At 43.0% G+C, this 22,740-nt stretch overlaps 1 protein-coding gene and 1 long non-coding RNA gene across 4 annotated transcripts in view; both read right to left on the minus strand.

Moving 5' to 3' along the window:
* fxyd5 (FXYD domain containing ion transport regulator 5) overlaps positions 1-18,528 on the minus strand; it is a 32,033-nt gene extending 13,505 nt beyond the window's left edge. The window contains exons 1-3 of one of the 3 annotated variants that reach the window (XM_077528200.1): positions 10,278-10,567; positions 9,461-9,603; positions 7,922-8,080 (exon numbers count right to left, since the gene is read on the minus strand). In XM_077528200.1, coding sequence (XP_077384326.1) covers positions 7,922-7,960 — 39 coding nt within the window. In that variant the 5' untranslated portion in view covers positions 7,961-8,080; positions 9,461-9,603; positions 10,278-10,567. Of the gene's footprint in view, positions 1-7,921; positions 8,081-9,460; positions 9,604-10,277; positions 10,568-16,364; positions 16,455-18,416 lie in introns of those variants that run through there. The other 2 variants (XM_077528204.1, XM_077528199.1) reach the window with 2 other exon arrangements.
* Positions 1,870-3,472, minus strand: LOC144022975 (uncharacterized). The gene is made up of 2 exons (XR_013284457.1): positions 2,442-3,472; positions 1,870-2,334 (listed from the first exon to the last, which is right to left on the minus strand). It is a non-coding gene; the product is annotated as an uncharacterized LOC144022975 (long non-coding RNA).
* Positions 18,529-22,740: the final 4,212 nt, after the last annotated feature.

Here is a 22,740-nt window from a genome sequence, read left to right on the forward strand (position 1 = left end):
GAGCAGATCAGCCACTTTTCCAATTTACCTTGATTGATAAAAGACTTAGAAGAGGGCCAAATAAAGGGTGGGTGCCATGACAACCTGGCGTCTCATGCATGAGGGGAAAAAAAAAATAAAGGCCTTGAAGTTGCATACATTAGCATAATTAAAATAATAATAATAATAATTTATGCCAATGATGCTAGCTGCTGCACAAATATCAATTTTTCAGCTGCCTTTACAGTGATGTTAAAGACTTCATACGTGAACAAATATGGTTATTGAAAGTAGGTATATGTACGTATATAGACAACAGGGGGCAGTATAGAAACAGCGTAGTGCCAGCAAACCGGGATTTTTTTTTGATTTTTTTTAAATCATTTTTATTGAACCATAGAATAAGCACAGTGCTGCACACTACATTTATACCTGAAATCAACAAACTGAAACATTGAATATTAGTATACTAGTGTACAACATAAAGAAAACAGCACAGCGGGATTTGTTTGTTTTTGTTTTTTTAAATTATAGCCTGCCGTAAAGTGGAGTTAAATGGAGCTGCTGTGAGGCCATTTTGAGAAGATCTGTTGAAGAAGCAGCAGCCAACCGATCACCTGTTTTGATCATTTGTCTTGTATTTGCAGGTTAGAAATGTTCTGAAATGACACCACTTATCGTTAGCAGTTTATTTACATGCATTTTGAGTTAGTGAAATGTTGTCAATGTGCTGGTTTGTCTATTTGCTGAGATTAAACGCCATGAAGGAGATCGCGTACTGTTGTTGTCATCTAAACTTACACTGTTAAAGTATGGTTAAGTGTTTTCTATTGTTAATATCTAGGATGAGTTCAATTTATTAAGGCAAATTTATGTTAATGTTGAATGGGGGAGGGGTAAATGTTAGTTGGCTAGGATTACCAGATGTCTCGTTTTTGTTTTTTAGCTTTGTTCCCTTCCTGGCATCCTGTTTTATTGTTTGTTTGTTTTGCCACGTGTATGTCAATCACATAGTTGTCATCATAGCCAAACCGATGAGGAAGCATGAAAAGCTTCCAAAATGTCTGCATCATGTCCACTAACGTCCGGTCAGTGAGGTAAGGTTGCCTTGGCAACAAAGCATGCCATCATACCAATTTGTAAGCTATTGTTACTTTGATGTATATATTCATAAAAGCCTTTTCTTTGAGTGTGTTTGCTTACTTTGAGCATCCTAATCATCATCCATATGTCTTTGTCAGTTTATGGTCTCCACAGAAAAACAAAAGGTCACTTTATTAATTCACTGCGGATTTTCTGACTTACAGCACATGCAGCTGAATCGGAGCGACACCAAACTGACCCATAGTGGCGACTGTCAACACCGCATCGTAATCAGCGTACTGACAGACGTTTTCGCTGGTCACAGTGAAGATTGTCGCCCGGGGAGGAAACGCATCCACGTACAGGAAAGTGCCCGACCGGTCCCAACGGTATCGCTGAGCCAAAAACACAATCCTCTCTTTAATTGTGAGAGGGATCCATAATCAAGCTCACATCCGGTTTTCATGCTTCATCTTATACGGAATATTTGAAGAAGAAAGATGGAGGACGTGAGAATAAGAATAAAACTCATTTTGTAAGCGTAATGTCTTCGTAGCTCATGTGGTCATTTTTCTTCTCAGGCGATCGTGTTTGAGTTGAGGGTGAAGCGTTGTTGACAGGAGGGCATTTATCAAATTCTCTCAAGTACTGCTGCACTTTCATATGACGACTAAATGGTGGAATGATATCAAGCAGGCGATAACATCATCATCAAGGTCAAAACTCGTCAGCGAGCATTCAAAGCTTCCCATGTGTTTATCTCGCACTTCATTCCAATAGCTTTGAAAGAACGTTTTTGACAGCAAGTACTTTGCATGACTTATTTATTTATTTATTTATTAGTTGGTTCCCTTTGTTGTATTCATGTTTTAGAAAGACGAGCAGCAATGCTTACAAAGTGGACAATTTGTTTGGCGTATCCCAACAAAAACGAATAATGGAAGCATACTGTAAACTGCATTATCAGCTGTGTTAACAAAGATCAGAGGAAGCTCGGCCAGGCTAGGTGGAGGGGAAAAAAAGAAAAGAAAAAAAAAGTGAATGACTTTCCATTTGGCGCATGAAAGAAATTGAAGGGTGCTTTTAGGGCAGAGGCAGAGACAGTCAAGGAGATGAGGAGGAGCAACACAAGAGGATGATGATGATGATGCTTCGTCGAATCCTCTCTTGCTGCAGGCTGCACCCGAGTTGACTGAATACATATTTTCCATTATCAGCTCGACTTCGAACATTCCAGAGCAAAGAGGTCAGTCTTATTTGTATCGTCTCTCTCTGGAGGAAAAAAAACAAAAAGGAAAACAAAAGCCAATCCTTCTCTCTCTTCGCAAATGATCATTTCAATCTTTCATAAGCACATGAAATGAATGATGTATATTTACATCTCAGAGAAAATGAATGGGGGCAGCGCTGGATCTTTATAGTAAACGGGAAACATTCCAAACATGTCCAGTCGTGTGCTGATAAAGGCGCTGCTGCAGGGAAGCCGTGACCACTCGCAGCTTGAGGCTAGAAAAGTGGACGCGCATCACATATGGAGTGCAAAGTATATCTGAGCAGCATTATCTGAGAGAGGGCCAAGTAGTGCTGTGAGCGAAGCGATAAGGTGGAGATCGAGGCGTGGAATAAGTTCCTGAAAGCATCCATGCTCAGAAGTAGCAATTCTCTTCACTTCACACTCGTGTAGCCTCAGTGGCCCTCCCACACTATTGTAATATTCCTGCAAAAGGCTGATAAAGCTGCACACACCATTTTTTTTTTTTCTTAAGATGCTGCCAAATGGGAACCAAAGAAAAAAAATGTAACCTCCACTGTCAAATACGTGATATGCATAATCCATTCATGTTTTGTACACGATGACCATTGACTTTGATCATTTCATATGTGCATGTAAGCCTGCATGAAGTGATTTCTGACCACTAGGGGGCAGAAAGACTCCAACACAATGGGCCCTCGTTCACACTGGTTCTTGCTAGTTTGAATAAACATTCACTTGTTTGCCAGCACCACTTCAGACTGACGTTATCATTTGTTTGCTAGTTACTTGACTTCCTTTTTAATAGACCATTTTAAATTCAAACTGCTACAATTCAATTCTTCAAGGTTCATGTGTCTTTATATTTAAGTCCTGGTACATGACCTAAATTCATTTTAACACGAAAGCACAACGTAAACAATCACATGCACCCCACAAAAAATAAAAAATAAAAAATCCACTATTCATCTGTTTAAAGCAATAATGCTTGATGTTGTTAAAATAATATTGTCTTTCTGGGTGTTTTGCGAAACGATGCATCCACACACTTTGACCGGTACGAGTGGAACAGCCGACGACCACACAACAAGCCATTTGACCAAATTTTATTTTTATTTTTTTTAAAGCCACCACTTGCTGTCGAGTGAAAATGACATCACAGTTGATCATGTCTCAGGTAACAACCAATCCTAGCTGAGCTTCAGAAAACAGGTGAGCTGTGATTGGTCGTTGCCTGACCCTGAGCAACTGTGACGTCATCTTCCGTCGACAGCAGGTGGCAAAATGGCCGTCCCCTGAGACAGATAAAAAAAGGGCTGGATTTTGGGCAAAGTAGTCCAAGAAGATGGACTATTCAAAGGTGCTTCCACATGAGGCTGTGAATCGTCGTCCTTGCAGTGTGTCTGCCCTGAGGCTTCCTTCCGGGTTGGACATGCTTGAGTCATGGGGTATACGTGGCATGCTTTGCCACATGCCGGAATTAAGGTGGCATCCGTAGGATATTTCTGCATAGAGGGGCAGTGGCACCACACCTAAGCTGTTACACTGAGTGAATTTAGTGCCTGCTACTTGGGATTTTAGTATATAAGGAGTAGTAAAGTTTTCAGAGTTGCAACATCTTGTCCAATGTCCCATGGTAGTAGTCAGCTATAAAGTCTCCAAGATCGACATTGCGTAAACGTTTCTCATTCCGAGACTGATGTTTTCTTATGATTCAAAGAAACCTAAAGTGGTTTGTTACACAAACCAACTAGGACTTCATTGGATCAATTCCACATTACCAACCTTGAGTGAAAAATACAACAGCCCTTAATGGTTTAAAAGGATGGATTGAACTAGTGGAACCGCAGTCATGACTTCAAGTCGGCTCACTAGGGTAAAGAAGTAAAATGCAGTTTCCAAGTCCACAAAGCAGATGTGAAATGGTTGGACTCAGATGCACATTCCAGAAACCTGATGAGGGTAAAGATCTGCTCCAGATTTGAATGACCAGGACAAAACAAACAAACAAACAGTTTCTTCTGAATCAAGTCTAACAAACGGATGGACTCTTTCTTTTTTTTTTTTCCAGATTTATAGAGCTTGAGCCTCCACGTTGTGACTGGAAGACATTCCGAAGGAGGCTGAGGCACGACTGCAGCAATCGAACTCAGTCACTGGTACATCATCTGCACTCACACTGCGCAAGATGCACATCGTCACTGCCAGAGGGTGCAACGACATTATACTGGCTGTGCCCTGGTAAATTCCAGCATGAGCCCGAGTCACATTACAGATGGCGAGAAGGCCTGATTCATCATCCTGGGCCTCCTTTCCCATCTGCATCCCATTGTCACACTGTGAAAGACTGAGTGAGAGCGAATAAGAGGAGGACAGCATCTTCGGCTCAAGAAATAAAACATCTTTCCTCCTGTGGTCAAAGGACGTTTGGTGGGGGGCATTGGATTTGAGGTGGACAGAGGAGGGCTATCAAAAAACAAAGAAGGATAACATCCCAGGCTGGAAAGCTACAGATAAAAAAAAAAAAAGGAGGGGCTTTCCAGGTCGGAAAGAGGAATGTGAAAACTGCCGGGGTGTGAGGGGGTTTGGACTGGAAAAGGCAATCAGTAGATACAGAGCCGTCGCCACATTGACAAATGTGGCCTTTCGATACGCGGAGGTAATGAAAGCCATTTTTCTGGATTTGGGCTGCGTACGGTACTGCGACAGGTGGTGTAGAGGGATAGTTAAAGCCAGTAAAATATGTTGCATTTGTGCGTTGAGAAAGGTCAGTGATAAATGCTGAGACGAGATCAGATAATAAATGAATTCCAGGTATTGAACGTGCAAGTGGATTTCCATGCAAAGTCAGCTGCGACGGGGTTGACATCTGCCGCAGATATTGGGTCAGCCGTGTCCCCCGCGTTCAGTAACAAAGGGTCATCCGAACAGCGGGAGCATCCGAGGTTAAGAAAAGGAGAACAAAGCAAAAGCACAATGAAAGGTTAACATGCCAACTTGGGACACATCATTTGCCAACCCATTAAACAGGTATGCTGCATTGCTGTAATTACTCTTGCACTCATTTCCGTCTGAATGTGTTCATAACCCTGCCCTAATTGGCCTCTGCGCTTTCCTTATCACGCCATTTAACCTCTTTCTATGTTGGAGCGCCGCAGATGCTTCTGCAGCTCAACTGAGAATTGGTCCTGTGACGACGCAGGCGGCCCTGCGATGACACAACGCTCGCATTCACACTCTGGCCCAGTCTCCTTTTCCATCCATCCATCCGTCCGTCTAAATAATTCGCACTGCTCGAATCCTGCACCATCCTCGCCTGCTCAGTTGCTGTCTTTATTTGCCGAGAAGCACTTCATACTTCCCGGGGGTGCCATGTACTTGAAACAATAAGGCCATTAGCGCCTACTTGTCTCAACCTATGTTCACACTTGAAGAACGGCGCCGAGAAAAAGCTTGAGAGACGCAAACCTCTGGGACGCTGAGATCTTCCCGCGTCGGTCTGCTAACAAAGAGCGACATTGTTAAGTGGGCTACAACGCCAGCCATAAAAGCCACGACAATTTTCCATACATAATGAATATCTACAACTGTCAAGGCCGTCAGATAAGGATGGCAGAATCCATTAGGCTCGTACCGTGGGCTTTGCCGAATTAGGCAGCCCTACATTTTCAACACTTGCATTATTTAATCATCACCACCGGGGCAGAGGGCCCGAAGCCCGAGGCGGGTCCCGGGGCTTCGGTGGCCTCGTACGGAGCCCTAATGAGGGAATGTTTGCTCGAGTGTTGTTTGGGCGGGTGTGCGATGATGGCTCACCCACTTCAATGGCATGCCAGCAATTGCTTTCAAAAGTGTCGTCTCAAATCATCATTTCACTGGAGTACTGGATGAACGATGCAAGCAGGTATGCGACAATTTTGCTATATTGGAGCCAATGTTTTATTTACTCTGGTTGTGTGTCCTGGGCAGGCATGTGCAGACATACAGTGCATACAATGAGGGCTTCCGCTCAGAGGAAAAACTGCTCCATTTTTCTGGGGCTTTTTTTTTTTAATTGATCAATAACTGTTCCAAACAGACAAGTACACTGAATAGGTGATGTCAATGACTATGTTTTGGTATGGAGAGAGAATTGTAGTGGTAAAAAAAATAAAAATAAAATAAAAAAAATTGACCCAGCGCTGAACCTTGGGGGACACCACAAACAACATCCAAATAAGGCGATTAAGAGATGTGTCTTAAAGGCTTAAAAAAAAAAAAAAAATACTAGTCCTTACAGAGGACTTTCAGAATGATGAAAGTCTGGTTGACACTCATTTGTACACGTAAACTTCCGGATGCTGTTTGCCATGTTCTTTATATGCGAAGAAGAGCGGCCATCTCAGAAAATGTGTGGATTCCTCTTTTCCCTATAACACTGACACACTATTTTCAATTATGTATTCATTCCACACTCATCAAACACATGCCCTTTGGCCACTGGTTGGCGGCTATGCGACATCTAATCTTGCATTATTGATTGGGCAGACTGGAATGCGACGACAAGCCAACAATGGTCTTTGTGAGAGATACTTTAATTACCACAGCAAGATCTCACACGATAGCTTGTGAGATCCTGCATTCAGGAAACTGTGACTTTATGGCGAGTACGATGGAGCTAACAGAGAAAAGGAGCAAGTAGAGCCGGATGACACGAGCCCGGAGGACAAAAACGGGCTTCCAAACCTCCCTCTTGTATTCACGAAGATAGCGATCCTCATTTAGACTGCATCCATTAGAGCCGTAATGAGAATCACATTTGGCAGGGTCCCATGCTGACCAACCTGACGAGCCATGTTTTATTCAGACCCTAAATGGCAGCCAGCGAGTGCTGAGTGCTTACTTGCTAGCTCAGCTCAGCTCAGCTCAACTCGGACCTGCTTTTATGGAGCAGTCACCTTTGAGCCGCTTCTCCCTGCTCTGTAGCCAAACGCAGGAGGCCTCCTCTGGGTTGGCAGAGACGAGCAGTGGGATGCTTGCCATGTCATCCTCCACCACCTGGACCTGCGTGGGCTGAACTCGGGATCTGACACGCGCAGTGCGCAGTTGGACCGCAACCAATTTCACACCAGCAAAGGCATGACATGACCAAGTATTCCTGACTAATAAGCCAACCAGAGGAAAGCCAAGGTCCCGCTAATAATTCCAGATCCAACCACAGGACGTGGGAGGTGGAGGGACAGGCATTCAAACGACTGGTGACAGTGTCGTTGTCCGAATGCTGTTCCCCACAAACGCGCAGTGACGTTCCTTCATGCTCATGCACAGTGCCGAGCTTTGAAGCCCTGGCGGGCTGCTGCCTGTGAAATGGCATCAAACGCAAAGACGGCCGTGCGGCAAAGCAAATGCACAATTAGGACACATTGCGGCGGCGCACAGCAGACCCACGAATCACAACAAAGGTTTTAAAGCAAGCCAAACGCACAGAAAGAAGAAAAAAAAGAAGAAGACCAGCAAAGCAGTTAACATCATTATGCATCGTTTGAGAAGCGTGCAAACTTCAACTCTTGGTCACAAGGCAAAAACAAACCGAGGAGAGAAAAATCGAAGTGCTCGCTCTTCCCTTACAAAGCCCGATGAGCTGGAAGAATGTGTTGGCCCTCTCATTCAGCTGACGAGCGGACGGCTGGCAAATGGCTCGGTTGCGATGCAGTGGGCTGACATTCGGAGGTAGAAAACCGCATTTAGACAACACCACGCTGAGCCTTCCTGGGGGCCGCTGCATCCCTTACAACCACAGGGTCCAAACAAAAACAAAAACAGGGAAGTTAACCAATCAATCCTGCACATTATCATGGTTAACAAATAGATTTTTCACTATTCATATGTGGCTACCTGCCTACAAGCTAAGATAAGCCCTCAAAATTCAGACTCGTCATCAAAATAGGCAAAGTGTCATGTTTGGGTTTGTTTTGTTTTTGGGTTGTGCTTGTGTGCCTCCCTCGTCTTGTCAAGTATTGTCATGTCCACCTGCATTTGTCTGCCCTCCCTCATGTGTACATACCTTTTACGATAGGTGTATAATAAGAAAATGGACATTTGTTGTAATGTACTTTTTTTGTGGCCTGTGACGTTCAAAGATGCCAAAGTGGATGTCCATTGAGTTTGGTGGCATATGTCTTGGAGATGTCAACGCTTTACATGTCTGTATTAGCCTCCTGTGAGGGTCATGCTGGACATCTCTACCATTGCCCCCCTACAAGAGCAAACATGGCAGGTCAGCAGGCAGACTGTTTTTCTTTGTCTCCACAGAAGCGAGACAACAACAACACAACCCACGCCTCGACCGTCTCGCTGAATACAAATGGCAAATTAACGAGGGTATAATCACAAATGCTGTGCATGAGCTCCTGCAAATCACAACATTCAACTCTCCTCCTTCGTACACTTGAATATATCGCGCAAAGCATCATTTTGCTTCTGTCTGTTCGAGGCCATGCCGGTGCCATGCAGCACATCGAGATATTAAGGGTCTTATTTGGTTGATTACAGAGAAAGTCACAGTCAAGAAAAGACTAATCCAGACACTGTGAAGAAACGTCAGTCTTAATTAACCTCACACTGTTTCAGATGCATTAGCGCTCGCACGGCAGAACGCTACCACGACTACCTTGTGTAAGATCAAACGAGGATTCGGCTGCCAGACGAATAAGAGCCTGCTTAATAATGCTCATCGTCTGTGTCAGCTTTTATTCACTTTGATCTTATTAACATTTGCAAAAGACGAGGTGAGGAGAGACACATGTAACCCACCTATCAGGTTAAGTGAGGTCACAGGTAATGAATCTTTAAATTGTGATTTCACCAACTTGGACTAGCATCAGAAGAACCCAGATTCTTATGGAGCCATATGTTTGAGTAACAATAATGACACAACAAAGATTGGCAGTTGCGTAGCAACGCATGTATTGTTACAACATGAAAATAAACAATTGGTATGAAAAATAATAAAATCGTGAAAAAAATGTGCGCACCAAAAAAAACCAAATCAGTCCCTTTAAACTCAAATCGTTGGGGCCCTTTTTCAAAGTCTTTAAAGTTCACTTGTCCTGTGTGACTGTCAAATCCAAGAATAAATCCAAAAGATGTATGAAATATTTGTCCTACCACGACCAACCGTCCAGCAGGAAATAGAAGTTGTGTTTGTGTGTGTTATCTCTCCTCAAAGGTGCTAGGGTTAGCTCGCCATCCAGATGAGATCCAGAATCGTTGACTGGTCCTTAGATTCGTCCGTATCAAAAAAACCTGACCTAAAGACAGGGTCGCATTTGTATCAATCTACATTCAATACAAAATTACTAAAGCTTCAAATGTCAATACCATGTGCTACGTATTGTTCAAAACCTTGTAATTCACTCCAAATTCTTAGTTTCTTTTGTTGTACAACAGTTCAATATCAATAATCAATTACAAAAAGTAAACACATTGAGTTAAATGTGTTGCAAATTGAAATGCTTCCAAAACCAGTAATTCACAGTAGGATTTGATCAAATATCATAGTAGGTAACCATAGACATCCACATATTGTTACATCACTAAGTGGTATAAATTGTCCAGAACATCACACATAAAGCTTATTCAAATTAAATTGACAAAATGTAAATAATATCACATTTCCATATGAAGTCAGCTTCGATAAGAGAGTTCAAAACACTAGCGTACTTAATTACTCTTCTCATATTATAGGCCTTCTAATATAATGAAGAGTTGTACTAAAAATTCACCTCTTTATCTGCATCAGTTCACAGTTGGAAATACACAAATTCACATTATAAAACAAAACACATACAAAAGATTCCTCTTTCGTTTGGCAACTGAAAATGTAATTTACTCTACTTCACAGCTTGTTTTATACAGTTAACTTGTTTCAACAGACTATGAGCAATGGCGAATGGGTGTCTAAGTAGCAAGACGCATTGCTCACCGTTGTCATATGCGTCGAAGGCTGGGCGCCGTCGAACGCTCTCATGACGTAAAAAAAAGAAAAATGGAGTGAAGAAAAACAAAAAAGTTCTCCAGTGTACAGTACTGACTCCGGTCCAACCAGCTCTCGAACTAGCTACTTCTCAAAACTGTATTCACTAACAGTAAGCAACAGTAAGCGTGTCTCAATAAATTTTGTCACAAAATAAAGCTTACAAAAACTTTCTACTTGTCTCGCTGCTTCACTTCTTCATAACTGCGTCACATCACCCGCGATGTAAAAGAGGAAGTACGAGGGCGGAAGCGCGCCTAAACTGACCTCTCAATCCATAGGCTGAATGTGACCTATGTTGCTTCTGATTGGTTGAGGCCATGGGGGGCCTTCAAGTGCACTTGTAAGAATTAATTTTACAATACAAATATTAATTCAATTATTATCGTTCTCTTTTCAGTTTGTTTTAAACATAAATGTTATATCTTCATTACTCTATTTTCTCAGTCTCTATAAAAAGTAGATTTTACTTCTTAACTTAATTTTGTACCTGGGTTACACACACTTGCCTTTTTACAATCGGCTGCTGATTCAGTGCGAAAGTGCGCCGCTCATGGTCACAAGCGTTTCTTTCAACTGCTGCGTCTTACAAGACGAGAGGTCATTTTCACAATGGCGTTAAAAGTTTGCACTTTTACTTTATAAAAACGTGCCCTTGAACAAACCAACAAGCTCCGTTGTCATTAAAAGCAAACCTTCATGGCGCTAAGTAGAAAATATCCAGCTACGTTTTGTGGAAACATTTCCATCGAATACTTTTTTTTTTTTTTTTTTTTTCGTGGCCACTGTTGAAGTTCATACTGAAGGTGTTTGATTGCCTTGAGGTCGTTTGGAGCAAGTTCTTCCCCACGAAACTCATTCAAGCATGCGTTCATGGATCTTGATTTGTGCGTTGCAGCACAGTCTTGCTGGAATAGAAAACTGATATAACCCAAAACTTTTACCCACAAAGTAGCAAGACGAGTTATGTCCCAAATATCTTTTCGAGAAAGTAAGCGATCCATCCCAATTCAAATTCTGAGCTTGCACCGGGAATTACTGAAGGTGGCGCAGCACCTTAAACTCATATCTTGGCCCCTGATGACCCCGGAGGAGAATAAAAACACAATCACAAGGGCAGCACAACGAGCGTGAGTAACAATAAGTTTTCTCCAATGCGGTTTGTAAAAGTCTGCTCATTTCAACCACAGCGGGAGCGAGCGAGCGAGCGTGCAATGGCTGCAGGCAATGTGCTGCACCTGGATGGCGCCCCCGGAGGAATATGAAGACTGCGGGGGACTGGGTCATGTATGTAAATCTTTGTCTACCCCAAGTGATCCCGAACGTGATGCAATTCTGCATGCCACACATAAAGTTTATTACAAGTAAGACAGTCTGTGCCCTGGAGCAAAGTTGAAAATTCCCGACATCCTTGCATTGCATGAACACAACATCTCAAATCAAAGTATATAGGCTACATCACTGAAACTGGAATCGAGGCTGTGACTTGGACTGCACGGCTCTGTAGTGGAAATAGGTGTGCGCCAAGACTGCTGAATATTCATTCTGTGTTTGTTCTATTATAGCTGAAACAAACATTTTTCTCTTCAGAGAGAAAAGCATCATCTATTAACCATACGAGTTGCAGTCGCACAAAGTGTGGGCTTTCTCGCCTCGGGACTGTACACTGAAGCAATTCGGCTAAATTAGCATAGCTGCTATGAAAGTGTATGCAATGACACTAATCTGGAGGCCATTGTGAAAAATGTCGAATAATCATTAGTTTCAATAATGATGTTAATAAAAGAATTTATGCTGGGACTGCAGAAGACTTTGTTTTGGAGTTAAGACTAATTGTAACCCTCCTCGAAGCTATTCGCGGGAATACCGTACTGTCGTCTCTGTTTAATGTGGGACGTTTTTAAAAACATCATTTTTAAACAAAAAAAAGTATTGAACACACTTTAAAAACAGTGAAAACGTACTTGAATACAAAAAAGTATTCCCCCCCCCTATACTTAAGCACATTATTAATGCTCAAGCCAGTGAACACCACAAACACTAGCTTGGCGCTAAGTTAGCATCTGCACACGTCACTTTGGGAGCATCTGCAGCACGATGGACCTGCTGCGCTTTGCTACGCAATCGGACGTTCAGGTGATTTGGAGCAGGTTGCATCAGAGTCGTTGCCGTGTTCATGCAGGTACTGGCCATCGTTTATGTGCATGCTTGGCTGAGGCTGTTTATTGTGCTGTACTCTTTTGCAAAAACATGATTGTGCAGCTGTTGGTTCATCATATTTTCAAGTCTTCACAAGACAGAACTAACTGCCTGTTGTCTGCAGGCCCAATTCTGTGGAAGAAGGTTCTACTGGTCTGTCGTGCTCGTGTGGCCTATTCTCATATCTTGGTCAGACCTCCCCAATCCGACAGAAAAAATAGAGAAACATCAGTGTCATAAGTCGCAGATGGTGCGGTGCAGAAAGTGCTGACAATTTGATGCACTTGCAATGTAAGTTCATAAAATCAAATGACTCATTTTGCGAGCCCGACAACGTGTTCATCATTTTGAACAGATGGCGCTGCTTTTGCTTTACCTTGCTCCACTGCTGAGAAGATTTCCAGCAAACAAACAATTCTGTCTGCTTCGACTTCACCTTTATCGAGACTTGAAGCTGAGGGGTGTCACCAAGATGAACATTTAGTGAAAACGAGGTTAAAAGAGAACTAAAGCCAAAATAAGGAAGCAGCAGGAATATTGAGAGGAGTGCCCATCAATAGACAAAAAAGAAGCGAATGCGACGGGAGCAAAAAATTGGACACATTCAACACAACTGTGGATAAGAGGTCCAGATCTGATGCAAGAATTAAACGAGCAGCGAGATGGATCCGGCCCATGAAGCAAAATAATAAATGTTCAAATAGTTCTAAGACGACAGAAAGTACAAATAGATTACACGCCTCCTTGAATAAAATATATGCAGCCAAATAAATGAAAGGAGGGCAAACATTTATTATCGCTGTAACCAGTTTCAGAGTGCAGACTGGACCAACAAGACAAATTGCACATTGCTAACAATCAGGGCGGCCTAAAATGGCCGGCACTCTTGCCATGATGGGTTTTCTGGCATTCTGAACGCACCTGCGGCCCAGCCAGCTCGGCAAAATTAGCACTTAGCACAAAGCCATTTTTTGGAGGAAAGCCAGGAACAATATGGAGAGGGAGGGAACAGTGCCCGCCGTTAGTGGGAATAGAGGAAGCAACAATAAGAGGGACGCAAAGATGGAGGACAGTGCAAAATGTGGCCACGGTTGTGTTCCACTGTAATCATCGGTGTCATTTCGTTTAGTTGGAAACAAAATCCGAAGCAGGAGTTTATGCGACACGATGCAGGTTGAAGTAGTTAGACTACACAACAGAATTTTCGCTAGGTGATTTGGCAGTGTCGTCGACCGCCTTCGGAACAGGCTGCTGCTAATTTGTTGGATGAGCTGCTGCTGCTGCTGGCTGCCTCCAGCACCGCCGTGTCCAAACCTGCAATTCTACTCCACATTGTCGCAGACTAAACGGCAAACTACACCGTGGACTGCCGTGTTGTGTTGTTTACAGTTTACAAACAGACCCGCTCACAATACATATTGATTGTCACGGTGCTCTCTACAGGCCAGGGGGAAAAAAAAAAGAAAAAAAGGATTCTTGTTGTGATAAAGCAGCTGTCAGCTATTGTCAGAGCTCAGGTGACCCTTTGGGCAAGAAAGATTCACTTCAGTTTCTTTTGAGCAATAAAATGTGCTGTAAACGAAACGTAATGTGTCACGAGCTTCGTGACTTAACATGACAACACCTGCAATTTAAGCAGCACATACATCCTGTGTCGAAAATGCTATTTTCCTGGATTGACTGTTCAGCCGTCTGCTCATCGGATTCACTTATTCATCCAATGGTCAATCCGCACATTCAATTGTTTCCTCCAGCCATCCATCCATCTGTGCATCCATTCATATTTCATATCTGTCTGTCTGAAATCTTTTTGTCTTCAATTTCAAGTTTTTGTGGGTTAATATGCAAAAGGTCGCATGGGATTTTGGGTAGCATCTCTAAACTAATTCACTCCCAATGCAATATTTTGCCGAATGAAACGCATCTTCATATGTGTTAGCTACTTCTTCACGCTTCTCTTTTTAAAATCTTTGCTTTCAGTTGACGTGAGCTTCGCCAACTTCCCAAAACTTGCGACAGCAGTTTCTCATATTGGGCAGATTGGACTGAAGCAAGTTGACTTCATAAGACAAGAGGGTCATGCAGAGAATCTTCATTCATGGAGCAAAACATGTTTTAAGGCTGCGGAGAGGAAGCCTGATGCCTTCGAGGCAAAAAGCGGATGACTTTTATTCGGGGCCTCGTGCGCGTTTTCACTTGGTACCTTCTGTTTGAAATTGCACCTCATTGCCAAGCACCGCCATCGCACGTGACCCACTGAGTGAATATGAAGAAGAAGCAGAATCAATATTGCTTAAGACTTTGGCTGCAACAGCGCTGAACATCCTCGGGACCAGCGTTATCTCAGGATATGACACCAAGTTATTATCTTGGACACAGAGGAGACAAGCAGGATTCAAGAAATCTCTGGCCCTGTTTAATGTAAAGGCACCTGGCGAACAGGCGAGCATCGGATTTGTCATTGTGCGCCTTTGACGGCAGCTAATTCAATCGCGCGGTGCCAAGTAACGGTGCATTCATTGTGCTCACTAGAAGCGAATGTGAAAATAGGAGCCGGGTGGAAAAGAAGGCAAACGAGAGACAAAGATAGACTCGGAGCCGAGAGGCGGCTGAGGAGAATGAGTCTGGCAGGCGGATGAACACATACGTTACTTCGGCGTGCGTGTTCGCCGGCTTATCCTTTGAGCCGGATATGGAGGAAAAGCGCAGCGCACCTGTCAGCTCCACTCCATCCAAAAGACACAATGGGCATAGATACACAAATCGTGTCGTTTACACGCTGTTGTGCGTTCAAGTGGCAAACTGTAACAGGATTTCAAACAACACCGCACCTCAGTCTGCCATACATTCATCTGCAGCTTATGCTTATTATGTGGACTCCAGACCCACCTGCAAAAAGGGACCAATTCTCTGAGGTCAGAATAGGCGTGCAATTTTTTGCCTTGTGAGTGTGGCTGGTTGTTGGTCTGTGTGTGCCCTGCGATTGGCTGCAACCAGTTCAGGGTACACCCCGCCTACTGCTGGGATAGGCTCCAGCACTCCCGCGACCTATGTCTCCAGTGCATGATTTCTGTTCGGCATTTTCCACACAACGTCAAGTGGTTTGTGCATGCGCAAGTCAATCCCGCACGGCATTATGGGAAAGAATGTTTTTAGCATTTAGCCTACAAGTATGTTTGAAAATACTTGCAAATAGGTTTGATGAATGTATTTAAATAGGTCAGAACGTACTTGCAAATACGTTTAAATGTGTTTTCCAGTCAAAAATATTTAGTCCACAGTGGCTGATCCACGCTTTCCGAAGTCATAATTCAGAATTATTCGTTATTTGATCGCGCGTGGTGCGTCGCTTGGAAGCATCTTTGCCGGGAAACCTGGTCAACACTCACTAACAAAATATTCTGATGGGATTACTTTGATTGGATTTATTCAAATCAGAATGCAAGACCACATCGCAACGACATCGTCAAAGAAGCACTTAGATGAGCAGTGCAGACATTGCTGGCGATTGACGATTACACGATCACTTCCACATCTGCTACGCAAATCCATTTCACATTTAAAGCGAAACGTATTGAACTAATTGATCTCTGTGGAAGTCACATCTTATGAAAACACACACCTTGAAAGTGTGTAAAAGTAACAAACAAAACACACATAAGTGCAAATGGGACAACAAAGCCCCAGCTAAAAATCTGCAATATAGTGAGACCAAAAAAAAGTCAATACACCTTTTAAACATGTTCAAAACATATTTGACCACACAAAAAAATTGCAAGCATAAATTGTCCTGAAAAGACTTTCAAATATTGCCAAGCGCGATGTGCTGTGAATAACCTTAAATGGCAGTTGGAGTTTTTCTATCTGCTTCTTCTGTTGGGCCTTCTGGATACAATGGCTGCGTAAATCCATCCTTCTCGGAGCATATCCAGGAGTTTTATTTTCTCCCCAACGGTCAGGAGCTTCCTCTGGCGCTTCGGCTTACGACCAGAAACCTTTTGAAGATGCAGGAAGCTTGGGGCCAATGTCGGGCTTTAAACTAAGCTGAAAGTGTTCCAGCTGAGATTGCGTTTGCTTGCCAGTCACCAATCACCGTCTTGTGCAAACGGGTGTGGGACAGACACCGGCGAGGGACTTTTTGTAACGCACTTCGAGAAAACAAGTCACTGTCGGTGTTATCGGTGTGACGAGGGGAGGGAAAGGGCAAAATTGAGAATGGGAACGCTGCAGGGCGGCTTTGTAAACAACTTGGAACTTGCGTTCCAGCCACTGTACATGCAGCCTAAAGTCAGTGGAAATTGGAAATTCAAGGTTATTACCTCCCACGCAGAGTCTGCTCCTTTTCAATTCTTTGATAATAATTAAAAAAAAAAAAAAAGTGAAATAAAAAATCGTTTCTGAACTTGCATTTCATCCTCCTTGAAGTGTTTCTATGCTTAAAATAATCAGGTTGTAACCCACAGAGGAGTCAGAATTGAATTATTGGGCAGACTCTATTCAAGCCGTCTGGCTGACCAAGTCTGCTACCTTTCAAGCTATTGAAAGGCCTTTGCAAAGTGTCATTTCCGCCAGCGCCGTTGCATCAATGGCCACACAGGTGACAATACATTTCTTTCCGGCCACCCACGGCGTCGCCATGATCGCTTCAAAGTACGGCTCGCATGACGTAAACATGGCCGCTAGATATTATCTGCAGAGCATCCGGGAAGTATTCACACCACTTCACATTTGCTTCTTAAAAATGAACTGAATGAACCAAGTTCATTTTTTCTAAACATAACTGGAGAGCTCTGAAAATGGCAACTAGCCAAAACTGCCCAGGATAGGCGGGACAAGCTTGTGGCACTTGAGGCTGTTAAGATGCAGAAATTCAGTGAATTCTAATGTGATTTTGTCGTTTTTTAACATCTTTAATATATTTGCACAAAAAAAAAAGTGGTTTGTGTGGTCATGTGGTGTGTGTGTACATTTTTGTGGGGAAAAATACATATAAACACATACATACATATCAAATGTATCAGTCAATATAAAAGGCTTTTCCTTATCCGCCTTTGCATACACATCCCGACTATAATCTTGTGAGAAAAACCTTAGAACAAAATGAAGTCATATCGTCGAGAAAAAAAAAAGTCAATATTTTGCGTACAAATATATATCTGAGGGCGAGTTCAATTTCCCCTTGATGGACTACTTGGGATTACTTATTAATGTTTGAAGAATTAAGTCAGGAATTTATTACATTATTTGAGTTGGTTCTGATATTCCTTCATAACTGTGATTGACATTGGGCTTTAGGCTCGATTTTTTTTATATCAAGTAGACTGGAAGTGACTTGAAATCCCTATTTATATATTTTGCTATGGCGTCAAAACTGGGCATAATATATTCATATTATACAGTATTCTATTGATCAATGAGATTTGCTGGCAACCAGTCCTAAAGTCAGCTGGAATAGGCTCCAACTCACATCATGAAGACAAATGGATGGATGGAAACTATTGATCAAAACTAACAAGGCTAACCTCCAGAATATGTACATTACATGTGCATCACTTGTCATACAAAAGCGTCTTAAGTGGGCTTAAGTGAATGATTCTTGTGAGATTTACATGCCGCTCGAGTTAGAATACAAATTGCGAACAAGAGAACACAAGAGATGAACTAGTGATGAAAGCTGTCCAATGCTAATCCATCATGGCAAACAGCAAACACTTCTCAGATCAGCCCCAAGCTAAATATGTGCTTTCGAGCCTGATCAAAGCGCTCTTCACTTCTCTACAGTCCTTTCATCTGACCGTAAATCGTCATTCCAGGAGGAAAGCAAAACAATGTTTTGAACACCGGGGCATTTCATTATTTTGTGTGAAATCACATTTTTCAAGCTCATACCGAAAGGCGATCGTCTGACTGCTATGCCTCCGACGAGTCTGAAAAAGTAGCGTCGCCATGATTGTTTGTTTCCGGTGAGCTGGAGTGAAAGGGCAGATTGTGTGAGAGAGACAGCCGGGCAGGAATGAAGAGCGACTTGTTGAATTCAGAGATAATTCCGGCTCAACAGCTGGACGCAACAGTGCTCCCTCGGCCACTAGGGGGTGCTGTTGCTGTGTGTGCTCTCCTATTGAGACAGATGAGATGTGGCTTCGGCCTCCAACTGATTTCAAAGAAGCAATTGAATCTGTGTGGACTGTGATGGGTTAGCCAGAAGGTCCAAATAATCAGATGCCTTTATTTACCCCTTTGCCCTCCCCGCCGCCCACGTGAACCCTCTTCCCGGAGAAGCATCTCTTGACACTGCCTTTGCTCTCAATCTACTCACAGGTCACTTGTTGCGCTTCTGGCAACCAAACCAATCCTCAAGTAAGAATGATGATATGTACACAAATGAGGTAGGCAGGTACCTAATTTCTTCCTTGGTTGCCGGCCTATTCTTCTAATCTTGTTCTCACTCCATCATGTCTCTGGTGGAGAAAACACGCACACACATCTGCAACTCGCCAGCTTCCAGGCTTCTCCCAATGCAATCATTCTTGACCGCTGCAGCTAAACTAAACGAGTGCACGGGGGGGTCGAGGTGTGTTCCAGCTCATGCTGGAAATGACAGCCCCTCCATCCGTCACATCCACTCAGGCTAACCATGTGACCTAATCACACACACGTGCGTTTGTACAAACGTGATAGCAGAGGAGCTCACATCCTGTTCAATTTAGCAGACATGCTTTCAGAGCAAATACGAGAGAGCAAACATGCTGTTCTTTTAATTAACTCTTTCCCCTCGCTCATTGTCAACTTGCCTGTCTGCTTTTTTTTTTTTCCTTGCTTTTTTAAAATCCGGTCGCCTGCGTTCTCTCTGTTTCCCGGCTGTCTTATTAAGGCGCACATGTGAAGAGAAAAATCGAGAGGCATGCAAAGTCTGCTCAGACGAGAAACAGTGAGCCGCAAAATTCAATTCATTACACAAATACAGACGGATGGATAGATAAGGCAGATAAGAAGCAGATTAACAGGCACACATCAGTATGCATAAGCAGCTTTTTTTTTTCCCCCCATCCATTTTTGGTCCTTTCACATACAGACACAGTGTGCATTTTCTCTTTTCTATACACCAACACAGAAAGATCAACTGAAGTGGACAGCACAAGCACACACAAACACACTGACAGTCAAATGAATATGCACACAAGCTCCATTTATTCGGCTTCGCTCGAAAAGCAGCCACCAGCATGTCAAGCCATATTACAGGACGATCACAAAGTCATTTGGCCTCCAAAACATATGCCAAATTAAAGGGAATCATCGAGAAAACAGACACAAATTAGGATAAAAGCGCATTTTTAGTCACGTGTGCACTAATTGACACACACTTTGATTTGCTGTCAAAATATGAGAAATGGTCTTTGACTTAAATGGCGCTTTTCCACCTGGGCTTTTCCACTTAAAGGGCGTCACATTGACTTGGCGTAGCATCGGGAGGGTTGATAAATATTGCTCAAGGGTACTTTGACATGTCACAAGGGTTGGGGATCGAACCCACAACCGCTGGGTTGGGAGACAACCACTCTACCAATGAGACATGCCACCCAAGCATTGCACTTTTGCAGTTAGATGTTTCTGGCATCCAGATTTGGGGATATTAATTCACGGGAACATTTTGCGTCATTTCCTTTTCAAACTGAAGAAAGCCACAGAAATGCTTGGCACAGTTTTGAAGTTCCTGACACAAACAAACCTTTTTTTATTTGGCCTTGGGACTGGCAGTGGCAGTGTATTGGGTAAGAATAGTTATCAGTCAAGCCAATACAATCATAACAATAATAATACATCAATGAAAAACTTACTTCTGGGAACTCTATTTACATTTTCAATTCACTTTAGAAGAAATACTGCAGACGCTGCAAACTATTTATAACTTCTGTTTTTGTTTGAAATTAAAACCAAGATAAGTTAAAAATTTCTGACATTTTGACAGTTTAGAAAACTTTATTTTCCATAGAAAACAATTTACTTGAGTTTTTATTTTACTTTTGAAAACATGCCGATGACACTTAAAATATTTCAACAATGTTATGAGTTGGTGTTTGGATTTAAAAAAAAATTGACACCAATATTTTCTCTTTTAGTGAAATGGAATATTGGCTCAGAATTTTGGTTATCAGTCTCCGTGACTACTAATGGACAATGTTTGGCTGGATGGATTTAGGTAAGAAAACATAAATAGCAATATGCAACACTTTTTTCTCAAAATCTTATATTTTTGAGTGATTACTTTGACAGCATAGGAAATCCAATTCAAATTCTCATCCACAGCATCATTCTGGGCTATTGTTTAAAACATTTCATGGGGTCATATTGGGCAACTGTCAAATCTTTTCATGAACACAGATGAATGAAGCCGCCATGCTCGACGCTGCTTGCGCCATCATTTGTAAATTGTTCCATAATTCATAACAGGGAATCCTCAAATGAAGCCTCATTATATTCTCTTTGAGTGCTAAAGTCATTAGGCACTGCTAAGATAAAAAAAAATATATTTTTTTTTTTTAAAATGAAATGCTTCAGAGCCCTGTTTCCTAAAATGTCTTCTAACTCGGCAACAAAATGAATAATAAGCCGAAACGTATGAGCGCGCATATCTCCACAAGATCCAACTGGGGCAACTGGATGAGTAAGACTAAAATCAGAGCACATGGAAAATGATGTGAAATATTTCCAGGGGAGAGAGTTGTTGATTAATGGGATGAAATGCTTGTATAAACCGACACACGTCAGGTATGTGATTGGCAAAGTGAAGAACTTGTCATGGATTACTCACTGCCACTCGATCTGCCTTTTGCCGTAATCGCCCATCTGAGCTTCGCGGGAAGGCAAAAACACACAAGAGTTATGTTGCGCTGATGGAAATGTCTTGAAAACATCACTTTGCAAGCCCCCGGATGGGGCTTATTGACATTTTTGCCCGCTATTTACTGCCCGTGGCGATCCATCTTGAATTAGCCAGTCGTGATGTCGCTCCCGCTGACCCAAGAATCCAATTACACAAGCAGCAATCCCCTGTTTTGTTTTCACACTCCGCCCCCCTCCGCCGCTGTACCTCCTCATAAAGCGTTGATAGTGTTTTGATTTGATGCAGAGCTGGATGGGCTGCGAGCGCGCTTGACTGGCCAGCGGTGCGGGAACTCGGGAGCTGTAGTTCAATGACGGAGAAGGCCGCGGGGAACTCGTCAGAGACGGCGCTCTTCAGAAGGACGCGCGGTTTTGCCGGTCCCAGCTCAGCACTAACACGAGATTGGATTCATCAGCTCATTATCAAGGCTCAGATTAGTCATGTATTTTGAAGCAGTGGAGTCCAAACGAGCCTTTCGGCGCAAGGCTGCGAGTGGATTTCCAAGTCGCTCTCTTCATAAACAGCACAGCTGCAACTGGCCATCCTCGTCAACACGCAGCTGGGGAGCTCCCAAGACGCCCAACTAAAAACACCAGAGAACCACGGGAGTGTGGCAAGGATTCTCAGTGGAGCATCTCGGGAAAACAGTGCAGCTGTTGCTTTCAGTCCTCGTCAATACGTCGACCAACAATGCGACATGTAGCCGTCCATATTTTTATGCCGCGGATCTTGTTCAGGGTCAGGCGGCAGCTCAAGTCTATCCCAGAAGATTTAGGTGGACAATCATCACCGGTCAATCACAGAACTGACATATAGTGGAAGACTACTAATTACAGTAATACCGCCTTACTGGTGCCCGTAAGAGGGAACACATAATCCCTATCCTGGCCTGCACTGGCTGCCCGTGAAAGTTAGAGTCCAATTTAAGAGTCTTCTATTTGTCTACAAATGCCCCACCTGATTTGCACCCCTGCACACCTGCCCGGTGCCTCAGGTCGGCAGAGCGGACTCAACTGGCAAAGCGGAGGCTTAGAGGAAATGGAGCCTTTGCTGTTGCCGGTCCCTCCCTTTGGAACGACATATTGGACAGTCCCCCTTTGTATCCTCTTTTAAAACACGTCTGTATTCTTTGGCTTTTGGTGCACCATGAGACAGGGCCATGTTGCAACAAGCTTTTTTTTCCCCCCAGTGTTTTGATCAGGTTTGTGAATATTGATGAAACTTAGCTACATTCTAATGCTAATTGCTGCAAAACGGAAACAGATACAAATATTCATTTTTTTTTCCTGATGAAAGAAGAGACTGTAATCTTTCTTTTGGTAGGGTCCATGT

The sequence above is a fragment of the Festucalex cinctus genome, chromosome 7 (assembly GCF_051991245.1).
Source record: "Festucalex cinctus isolate MCC-2025b chromosome 7, RoL_Fcin_1.0, whole genome shotgun sequence".
Classification (NCBI taxonomy): Eukaryota; Metazoa; Chordata; class Actinopteri; order Syngnathiformes; family Syngnathidae; genus Festucalex; species Festucalex cinctus.